The sequence below is a fragment of the Anabrus simplex genome, chromosome 7 (genome assembly GCF_040414725.1).
Source record: "Anabrus simplex isolate iqAnaSimp1 chromosome 7, ASM4041472v1, whole genome shotgun sequence".
Taxonomy (NCBI): Eukaryota; Metazoa; Arthropoda; class Insecta; order Orthoptera; family Tettigoniidae; genus Anabrus; species Anabrus simplex.
In genome coordinates this window covers 306865479-306877035 of record NC_090271.1, presented here as the reverse complement: position 1 = coordinate 306877035, position 11557 = coordinate 306865479, and the positions used below count along the sequence as shown (strand labels likewise).

At 39.1% G+C, this 11557-nt stretch overlaps 1 protein-coding gene across 1 annotated transcript in view; it reads right to left on the bottom strand.

Moving 5' to 3' along the window:
- Positions 1-4893: 4893 nt before the first annotated feature.
- The window catches only part of Vps13B (vacuolar protein sorting 13B), a 300908-nt gene continuing 294244 nt past the window's right edge, over positions 4894-11557 (bottom strand). Inside the window, exon 26 of the mRNA XM_067152027.2 lies at positions 4894-10888. Coding sequence (XP_067008128.2) covers positions 5609-10888 — 5280 coding nt within the window. The 3' untranslated portion in view covers positions 4894-5608. The remainder of the gene's footprint in view (positions 10889-11557) is intronic.

The following is an 11557-nucleotide window of genomic DNA, read 5'->3' as shown; positions in this document are numbered from 1 at the left end:
AACGCAGCATTATAGAAAGAAACCTGGACTGGGACACAGTGTTGGAGGAGGAGTGGTGGAAAGACCGAAGAAGGTGGAGAGGAACCATATTTGCCCCTACCCGGCTACAGCTGGATAAAGGGAAATGATGATGATGATGATGATTACGAGTGTACAGAATTATAGCCATTACGGAATTTTAAGACAACTCATCACCCAGATGAGATTTTATATTTACAATATCACAAGAGTTTTCTTGTTGTAAATTAGAGTTTATCAAACCAGCATAATTTAGATTTTAAGGAGTTAAGTTTAGCAATATGTTGTTTTTCATTGTTTATATCGCCAAGTTTTTTCACTTACTATACAGCTGATGATGGTGTCAAAATGAAACACCGAAACATGTTCTGTAAAAAATAATGTTGTAAATACCATTCAACAACATTGTATTTTGTACTGAAAAGGTGGAACCTGCTAGATTTTAATTCAATTGTACTGAATTTGTTTAGAAGATTGAAGAGTTCTGGACTGCAATAATAATTATCCATGCCGATAAGATACCCCTGATCCAAAATGTTTTCAGCCAATGTAAACACAATCAAAAAGCCCACCATTTTATTCGATATAATTATTCCTATTTATAGAAAACAGAAATCCAGTATGAGCAGAAGCTTCAATGCTCTTGTCAGCTCTCCACCACCCTGACTTTTTCTCTCTCCCCTCATTCCCAACTGCAAGCTGAACTCCAACCGCCAGCTTCTGCCTCAACTCAATGATCAGTGTGGCATACTCCGCTGCTGAGAAAAGACTCACTTGAAGCTGTGTGAGAAAAGAGAGGGGTAAGTTCTCATTATATTAATCTTTTTAGACCTTTTGTTCAATCACAGTGGTTCACTTTTCCTTTATTCTGGACACATTCAATCTGTATCGACAGACTTAACATCTTCTCACAGTAACAATCTATAGATGTCCCCCTCAACTCAGTTTCAAGAGTTTGTCAAATGTATCTTTCATCAAAACGCTAAGCAAGATTAAGACTGTATAACATAGTGTCTCGTTATCCAACATATTTCTGCCATACATTACTAAATATCTGTGTCATCTTCAAGTTTTTTACTACAGATTTATTTTAATGTGTTCTCTTCCCTTTTAGATGTTTTTGTGTATTTCAACGTTTCATTGTGCCAATTTTGAAATATGTGTAGCTGATGACGGCCCAGGTTGGTTGAAACCAGTACTATAATGTGAATGTTGTAATGATAATATAACTATTATGAAAATTTCATCGTATTTGTATTGAATAGGTAGGCCCATTTCACCTTATCAGGCACTAGAAAGACAGATGACAGGGAAGAAAGGATAAGTAAGGTGAAAATTATGCTGGATGGACTCTGTGAAGAACAGCATAGGACAACAGAACCTGGACTGGAACACAGTGTTGGATAAGAAATGGTGGAGAGATAGGACGAAGTGGAGAGGAACCATATTTGCCCCCACCTGGTGTTAGCTGGAAAAGGGAAAATGATGATGGTGATGATGGCTTTTTTCTACAGTTTACAGAAATTAAAACTGCCCTTAAATGCCAAAAGATCGAAGATGCAAAGTACACCGGAGATTTGAACTATGCAGAACTACAAATATGGGAATACAGGAATCTTAACCATATTGAATAATGCAATATTCGAATATGAAGAGCAGCATTAATCACCAACAATACAAAGATCATAGCTATTTTGCCAGTGGAATAGTTTTTAAAAATAACACGTAAAAGGGTATCATTTTATTTATTTAAAGAAATTATTACCTTTGTGATAAGTGGAACGCGTCTTGAAATGCTATATGAAATACCATGTCTCTTGCCTGCACGAATGTAAAAACTGAGGAAGGCACAAACAAAAAAGGGAATCTTATTTCCTATTTTCCCAACCCAAAATCGAAATGTAGTAAATCTAACCTACATAACATAGAGCATGTAATGTACTGAATACCAGCAGAACTACTCAATGCAAAATTTAAATACTGTAAATAACACTGGTCTTGACTAATACTAACAAACACTAAACACCAACATTTATTGCACTAATCGGATCACAAACACACAAAATTTTAATAGTTATTAACTACTTTATGTCCGACTCATTGGCTGAATTGTCAGCGTACTGGCCTTCGGTTCAGAGGGTCCCGGGTTCGATTCCCGGCCGGGTCGGGGATTTTAACCTTCATTGGCTAATTCCAGTGGCCCGGGGACTGGGTGTTTGTGCTGTCCCCAACTTTCCTGCAACTCACACACCACACATAACACTATCCTCCACTACAATAACACGCAGTTTCCTACACTTGGCAGATGCCGCCCACCCTCATCGGAGGGTCTGCCTTACAAGGGCTGCACTCGGCTAGTAATAGCCACACGAAATTAAATTAAAACTACTTTATCACTACGATAAGCAAAGCAACAGCCGACTATTCATCAGCTCGTCCAAAAATGACCAATTCCTTCCACATCCTTACCCAATTTTCACTCGTCATTCATCTTCATTAGCACCTCAACTGAGGTTGCCATCATCAGGAAGGGCATCTGGTTGTAAAAGCACGCTATAATTTCATCTCACCTCATCCCCGACCCCATATCAGGAAATGGGATTAAAGGGTAGACTGTATCATGTCTACAAGTACAGGTCGTGAAAGCAGCAATGTTAATATCCTTTTAGACATGATATAGGCTATTGGGCTTATGTCATGTCAAGAAAATAAGGTAAAATTCTTTACATTGGGTGTTGAACGTACCATTTCCACTTCTATTATAACGTCTAAATTCAAAGCTCATTGTTTAAGAAGCATTTCTCGTGGACAGTCAAGATTTTCTTCTGATGACACAGAGCTAAGTTCTCTGCGGAATGTAAAGAATTTCACCTTACTTTCTTGCCATGGCATAATCCCAAAAGTCTATATCATGTCTATAAATACGGGCCGTGAAAGCATCAATGGCAACATCCTTTTAACATAAGTAATTCTTTCATGAATAAAATTACTGTGTCCACCTATTCAATACAATTATATTTTGTAGCGATTAAATCCTACATGAATTATAAATTCATCAAATTCATAAATTATAAATTCATCAAATTCATGTATACAATATAATTGTATTGAATAGGTGGACACAGTAATTTTATTCTTGAAAGAATTACTTATTGTATCTTCAATATGGAACAAAATGAGATTAGTTCCTTTTAACATGTTCAAACCACCTCAGCCTATTCCTTTCTATTTTATCAACCATCTCTTCAACAAATCTTTATTTTTCCCTGTGTCATCTGAAATATAATTCTCAGAAATGTCACTTGTGATGCTGGTACCCAATATTTACTCATTCTGGTCATAAGCCATCTTACAGTTCCTTAAGTCATTACAGATAAGTAATTTACCTTGTGTTGTATTTCTTAAGTCTTCTTTTGGTCTAGGAGTTTCACAGTCTGCGACTCCTTTATTTCACTTTCTGAGTACTTCAAGCTATGCACAAGTTAGTATCTTTATCTCCAATTTCTATAGCTCATTGCTCTTCTGAAATCACCATTTTATCAACAAACAATTTTGCGTTAATTCGTGTATCTTCATTAGTTCCTTGTGCTGCCCCTCATGATATCCTTCACTGTTACATTTAATAGCTTCAATAAAATTCAATAACTTCACCATTGATGTAGATATTTGTTTATATGTACAAAAGGAAAAGATAGAAAAATCAAGGCTGCAGTGGTATACCAGAGGATACCTAGAAAGATGTTAGAAATGGAGTTGAATGGAAGTAGACCTAGAGGAAGACCGAGGGACAGATGATTGAAAGGTGTAAAGAAGAGCATTGAGGCAAGAGGAGTGAACTGGAGGATAGTGACAGAAGAAAAGTGGTGGATGGACAGAAAACGATGGAGAGGCTTATGTTCTAAGCAGACCCAACCTGTGGTTGGAAACTGCTCAAGATGATGATGAATCAACTTAGTCAATTATTACTAAACAACAATAAAATTATTCTGTATCTCAGGATATTGTACATTTACTGTAATAAAAAAATTAAGATGGGCACTGACAAAATGTTCCATAGCAAATTTATGCATAAGATGTTGGTGATTGTTCCTTCAGGGGATAAAACAACAAGATCTCAGCCCTCTATACATTCAAAAGTAAAAAATTAAAATTCAGATAACAAAATCAATTCACATCATTATTACATCAGTAATTTAGAAGAATGGAAAGAAGGATCATCATCTTCCTTGCATCATTGCCATGTTGCAGTAAGGTCTGTCTTCACCACAACAGTCAGTCGAATGCATCATCCTCGTTGAGAGCAGAATTCCATGTGTGTGTCCATTCGATACTGGACCACAAGATGAAGTTGCAAGAGATACATTCTGCTTCTACCCACCAATATCAATACTGAATTTTAATTCAATAGAAGAAAAACGTTTCTTAAACAGAGTCTAATTCCTTGTACTGAAGAATTCATATGAATAATTCTATTTGATGTGCAAGTTCAATGGTACATACCTACAGGTGTTGTCAATTCCTCTACCTTTATAAATGAATTCATTTTGCTGGACCACCAGCCTGTCATCATAAGAACTAATGTAAAGAAAGTGAAACAGATGTGTTTTCAAAATGTGAACAAGGTCTAATAATTAGAAAAATTACCATTTACTATCATGAAAACTTCCTGCTTCAATAATTTTGAACATTTCTGAAGGAAGATAAATATATTTTGAAAGGTGGATAAATTTACAGGCAGAGAATGGTGATTAAGGTGATTATACTTACGGTGCAAAACTCGAGGTCACAAATCAATGAAATTTGAGAACATCATACATTTTGGTTGATGGTAAGGCAGGATATTTTAAGGTCATTGAAAATTGTTACATACAAGAATGAGAGTTTCTCATAATATTTATTCAAAATAGACAATTTCATATAAATTTCCATCTAATAAAAACTTATTTGGAATGTAAATCTTTGTAGTCATAAACTTTACAATCACATTCACTATATAAATTATATAAAATTAATTAAATCTCACATTCTCAACCAGATTTTAAATTAGTATAACACTGTACATGACTGAACAAACATAAAAAGACAAATACTACACTGTACAATCAGTAGAGCACCATACTTCATATCACTGAAGAGTGTGGAGAATTATTTTTCACCACATTTAGAACACCGGATAGTCTCACAATCTATCATCAGTAAAAATCTACTGGAACTATTGAAATTGGCATTTCCAGGCATAGAAAAGATCTCATAAATGCCATTTCACTTCTAATCTGAAGTGAGAGAGCATTTATTACTTTGAGTTTGTCCTTTTTAGCAGCAATATGACAATAACTTTCTGTCTATTTATTATGTTAAGTGGTCTTTCTACATTCTGTTGCCCCTCATTTCCTCAAGGAACTCTTTCCTCTACAATCTCAAGCAATGACCGAATAAAGTAACTATTCTTTAATAAATTTATTACTCCGTAAAATGATACAGATTATTCTTTCATACATGAAATGCTGGATAACAAACCATTCCTTCTTTAAAGTTAAATAAATTAAAATCTCCATCCTGCAGAGGAAGTGTGTCATGAAGACCTTCTCTTTCAAAGTATAGAGAAACCTTTGCCTTGGCTTTGCTGTTTGGCAAGAGCCAGAACAGTAAGAAAATAGTTTCTAGATTGAGGGTTGACATAGAAAGTCAGGGAAGTTTCTATGTTTGGTATTTCAGTTTCCACACGCCCACAAGGCACAGAAGGGTCCAGGTCCACTTGCTCTTCAGTGTTTGAAGTGGTCACAAGACCACTGCTTCGTCGGACAAAATCGACCACTCTGGCATGGGAGGCTGCATCCATTTCACGTAAGGGGCCTGGTGTGTGGAACTGGAAGCTCAGGAGAGTGGGGTCAGAGGGATTATCAACTCCTGTGAGTTCTGACAAGGCCAAAACTCTGTGAGTAACATCTTCCTCTGTACTTACAAGGAAAAGGGCACGAGTGGTCAAAACCAAAGCTACAGCTTGGTACCCACCAGAGGATGTAATGTAAGTAGCTTCTGTTACATGCAGTAATGTATGCTTACCTGCAGCCAAACCAGGCACGAGCTTCCAGCTGTACTTGAGACGAGAGTTAATACCACAAAAGGCATGCTCAATGACTGGCTGATGGCGAGCTTTGGGCTGGATCGTCCAGCCCGTGCCATGAAGCAAGCCTTCTCCCGTCAGTGCCACAAGCTCAGCTGCACCACTCAGGGGCTTTGTAATTACTCCAACTAGTCCAAGACCGACCCCAGTGACAAGGCCTCGAGGAGATGCACCGTCGCTCATCATGGACTGTAGAGGATGGTGAGCAATACCACCTACTGCACCAAGTAAGCTGATTCCCAACCCTGTCAGACCTTGCAACAAGCCCTGAGCGAGACCCTGAGGATGCTGGCGACGCAGTTCCTCTGTTCGCTGGAGATGTTCTCTGTCCAGAGTGAGACGGTCTAAGTTGCGCGCAATACTTGCTGCAAGTTTCGTTACTGAGCTCAGGGTTCCAGCTGTAATATGCTTCATCAGAGATGCTGATCCATGAGAAACGCCTACTAGAAATGCCCAAGGACCTTGAAGAATACCTTGATAAGGCATGTACACAAAGTCACGCAATCCAGTACCCAGAGTGCGTGCGAAACCACCAGGACTACCTAAGATCTCTAGTGATCCCACCACCCATCCCATTCCAAAGATTGCACCAGACAGATAGTGCATGGCAATTGTATGGCCAAGACGGTATGGCGTTGTTACCAACTGGTGTCGTTCAAATGCAGCAAATTGTAATGGAGAGTGGTCAAGTGCTACATAAAGTTTAACAGAGGTATGGACACTTACCAGTACCGACAGTGGTTTAACTGATAGACTGTATAATCTTATAGGGGAGGCTAACTGGCGAGAATCCCAAAATACAGCCTGAGGCACAGGCACCAAAAAAGAGTTTACTTCTGAACTTACATAACCTGCATCAACCACCAATACTGGCAAATACATTAACATATTAGGAAGGAAGCAGGTACAATTCTCCATCAATCTGGTAATCAAGGTATCTTCCACGTAGGCACTCAATGATCCAACTGATAATTGTACAAGTTTTGCTATGAAATTAGTACTGTGTTTTTCCAAGGTTGCACATACTGTTACAAGTGCATTGGATTCAATCTGCTCCATGAGTTTCTTAGCAGGAACACTTAGAGAGAACAACCCACCATTTTGATGTCTGGGGATCTGTCCCAACAACACAACTGGAAAATCAAATCCACCACGTTGGTACATCTGATTATCAATTTGGAGATCACCTATCAAAAGAGATACACGAAGACCTTCATTACCATTTGCCTGCAAATGAGGATCTAGAGATGCACAAACATTGTCTAAGGTTAGCATAATAACTTCTGTACGTTCAGAACCTGACTTCGGCAGGTCATCCAAAAGGATTAGATGTAGACCTTTAATGAAAAACACTCCCTGAAATGCTGTTGAAGAATTAAAATCTTGCAAAGAGTCTTCAATTTCTGAGTCTTTTAACACAGCCTTGCTAGAGCCACTAGTTACAGATAAATTAGACCTCCTAGATGATGATGCCCTTGATGCATGCAAAGTTTCAGGAAGTACGTCCAGTGCACTATTGTAACTACTGATAGTTGTCTCTGTAGCTGTTTCACAAACTGACTTATCAAAGGATTTAAGACTAGAATAGCTATCTTTCGCTTTTAGTTTTGAGGATGTTGAGGGGATTGAACACTTAACATTATTTTTCTCCATCAAAGGTCCGTCTTGACCATTAAGAGTTTCAAAGTGAACAACTGTTGTTTCCATATCTCTTTCAAGTAATCTGCTTCGTATATCACGAGCTGAAATCTCGATGTGGCTCACAGTTTCAATAGTAACATGAATAGTGTGGCACAGCAATTCAACATGGACCTTGACATCTCCATGCCCTGGCAGGCACACAAACTGTTCTTGTACTTCTGATATGTTCACACAGAGAGACCAAATTTGATGCTCTTCATAAGAGGGTGGATTTGCCATAGCTAAAACTATTGGAGGGGTAGTTCCTGAACCAACCACATCTGGAAATTGTCTTAGGGAACCTGGAAGGAAGTAATGAACAGAGGTGTATGGTTCCACTGCACACCACCATTCAATATGTTCTGCCTCTTGTATGGCTAAACCATCATTTTCTGGTGTTCCTTGAGCACACAATAGCTTGAAATTACATTTATTATGAATAGTCACCTGAGGATATGGCTCTCGGTAAAGAGATAAATACACCTGGCCACAACGTTCTTGGGCAGTCAAGACAAATGCTTCGTTAACTGCATGACCATGTTCAGAAAGTCTGTTAGGAATAGTGAAGCAGTGCCGAGATAAACCGTTACTTACTCTTACAGGACAGCTCCAGTCACTACCACTTCCTGAACAGACCCGATTGTGTTGCTGCGTACTAAATACAAGATAATGTACAATGTCCTTATCTCCTTCACCCAAAAGCAGCCATTCAATAAGGGGAATACCAACATTACTACCAGCAGACAAGTCTGGTGGAATTAAACTAGAACAAATTTCCATTTCATGAGAGAGAACTCTCCTCTCCTCTGAGTCTCGGATAGCTATGGTTGACACTATAAGTTCGATGTCTGTGTGGTTACAAAGGATAAAGCTTGGTCTGATATGTACAATTCGCATATCCTCCTCGAGGTTGGAGCTGATGTTTGCAAAACTCACCAGATTGCTAGACATTATCATAGTCTGAATTTGACCAGTAACAGGGATAAGACCGGCAATTCGAGGCATGTAGAAACTATTACCCCAATCAGGACGAGCAAGTTGAAGAGAAGGAGAACAACATTTTCTTCCCTTAATTTCTAACGCCAAATGGAAAGTTCCTTCAAGTTTGGGAGGGGTGACTACACCGCGGTGTGGCACTGTGAAGATGGTGACTTCCTGAACGACAACTGCTACAGAACAGCCCAGGGTATTGACGAAGAGAGCCCAAGGCTGCAACTCAACTAGCAGCGTACTACAGTACGGTCCTAGAGGCTTGTACTTCACTTGAACGTATGTCTGTGGCTGTTCTGCTTCTACCCACTCTGTATTCCTGTACTCATCCCCAACAAATGGCCATATTTTGTCAGGAACTGTTACAAGAGATTTCAATATATGACTGATATCTAATTCTCCCAATGAATTCAATTTGAAAAAAGTTCGCTGATCAATCATAGAGTATGACAAAGGGACATATGGGTTGGATGGAGGAATTCCATTCTCAAGCTGAACCATCAATTTGTGTGAATGGTCTATGGTTCCAGGGCAATACAACTGCTGCTGTTGGCCTTTTCCTGTAATGGTAGCCAACATGTTCACTTTAAGGCCTGGAGTGTCAACCACAACTTTAGCAGCAACAGGTAAATGAGATCGGATCATATACAAAGGGCACAGCATAGCAAGAATTTTTTGATTCTGACCAATAATTTGATGAATAACTCGACACCAGATGCTGAGGAATTGCCCTTTCTCTTGCAAAGGAATTTTCACCAACCAAGGTTGAGCAGATTTGGGATTTTCACTCAAAGGTATGTCACCAGACCAAAGACTGTCCAAACCATGGAAGCGAATTCTCAAGGCCGTTTTACTTGTAGAGGTCAATATCACAGACGGTGGTGTATCATGGCCTACAGCTACTAGATTTTGTGCTTGAAGAACTTTGTTGTCATCTTCAGCTGATGATAAAACTTTACACTCAAATGCTTCAGTTAAAAGATTTGTTATAACTAACTGTCCAGATATCACAACTTGTTTCTGTGTAGCAGACAATGAGGTTACATCAATTACAACATTAATTCTATGTTTCTTGGCATCAACTAGAGAGCAAAGTTGCAATCCATCTGTATCAATACAAAATGGCTCACTCCATGTCCAAGCTCCATTTGCAATTGCTATTCGTAGTTGTTGTTTAATCTTTTGTGTTCTCCATGAGTACAAATGACAATGCCTGCTCAGTAATAAGATATCTTCATCTGTTGACATCTGCCCAAACCTCAGTGAGGTGGTTGTGTCATTGCATACAATATATCGACTAATAACTATCTGATACTGCTCCTGTGTTTCAAGAAGTGCATCCTCCGAGAAAGTCTGCCACGTTTGTGTCCACAGCTGGGCAGAGACAGCTAATGTGTGGCCAATGGCTGGACCAAGTCTTATTGAAATAGGTTTTGTAATGCAAGATACTTCAAATGTGTTCCCTGTAGAAAAATTCAACTGCATCTGAAAAGGCTCCACAACACAATGTTGAGTGAGATATGCATAGTCTATAATATCACAGCGTATACGACTAGAAAACTCCATGATGGAACTACCAGAAGGCCACGAGCACAAAAATAATGAACAATTATCCATAGCTGTAGACATAAAGCACTGGGTTTCTGGTATTAAATTGTCAGGAGTAAAATTCTGTAAAGGTGGTGGCATTGGTCTTGCAGCCATATTTGGAGAGATATGATTATGAAGTGATAACTGTAGAGATGTTATGTTGATTGCTACCTGCAGAGTGGGAACAAACGAAGGAGAAAAGAAAGAGTCTACCCTCATGCAAGCAGCAAGAGCTTGTGGAGAGACAGAAACACGAGATCGGGAGTCCTCTTCTTCCTCTTCGGACTCCAGAGCAAGTCGCACACGCCACGTACAAGCTACAGCTCGACGAGGTTCACTCGGCAATTCCAGGTGACATGGCTCACTTTCTGACAAGTAGAATTGTGCGTATGATTGATAACGTGCCTGGCACTCACTCCAGTACTGTAGTGAGCACAAAACTCGATCTTGATGTTCAGTCGATCCATCTCGTCTTGCAGATGCCACCTGCAAACAGACAATGCACCATGACTGAAACATACATTTTTTAAACTTCAGGACAGTGAAATTTATCAACTGATTCATCTAAGAAACAAAACATGGGAATCATAAGTAACTACAAAGGAAACTACACCAAACATTCATAATCATTTATATTCCTTTACTGTGTTTCCTAATCTATCCCAATGAATCAAATCATTTATAAAAAGACAGGAATATGAATAAGTATGCATGTTAGGGTTCACAATGACGGATCAGTGTGCAAGTGTGAGCAACAGAAAGAGGAGATGATATAAAAATTGAAAGGAGAGGTGTTGGTATCTTTCATTTTATTTTATTCAGAAGTAACCACAACCCACATTGTGAGAATTCAAACCGTTTCCAAAAAATGCAGAACTGGAAATTCAGAATTTGATTTATGAGCCTTTGAGGAATAGTAGTACAGTGAGTTTCTCTCATCAGTTGGCCGGCAGGCGCGCCCTGCTTATCTAACTCCTGTTGACTCATCACTTCCCGTTACACAGTGCAGCGACAGCACAGGAATGCCTGCACTTCACAGTTCAGGTCCGTGCTTAGAACGTGTACTAAGTGTTGGTTGATCTGAAGCTCCAACTGTTCTCTAGTTGTGAGGTGTTACTTCGGGGTATAATTCTCATGATGCCTCCAAATATGTAC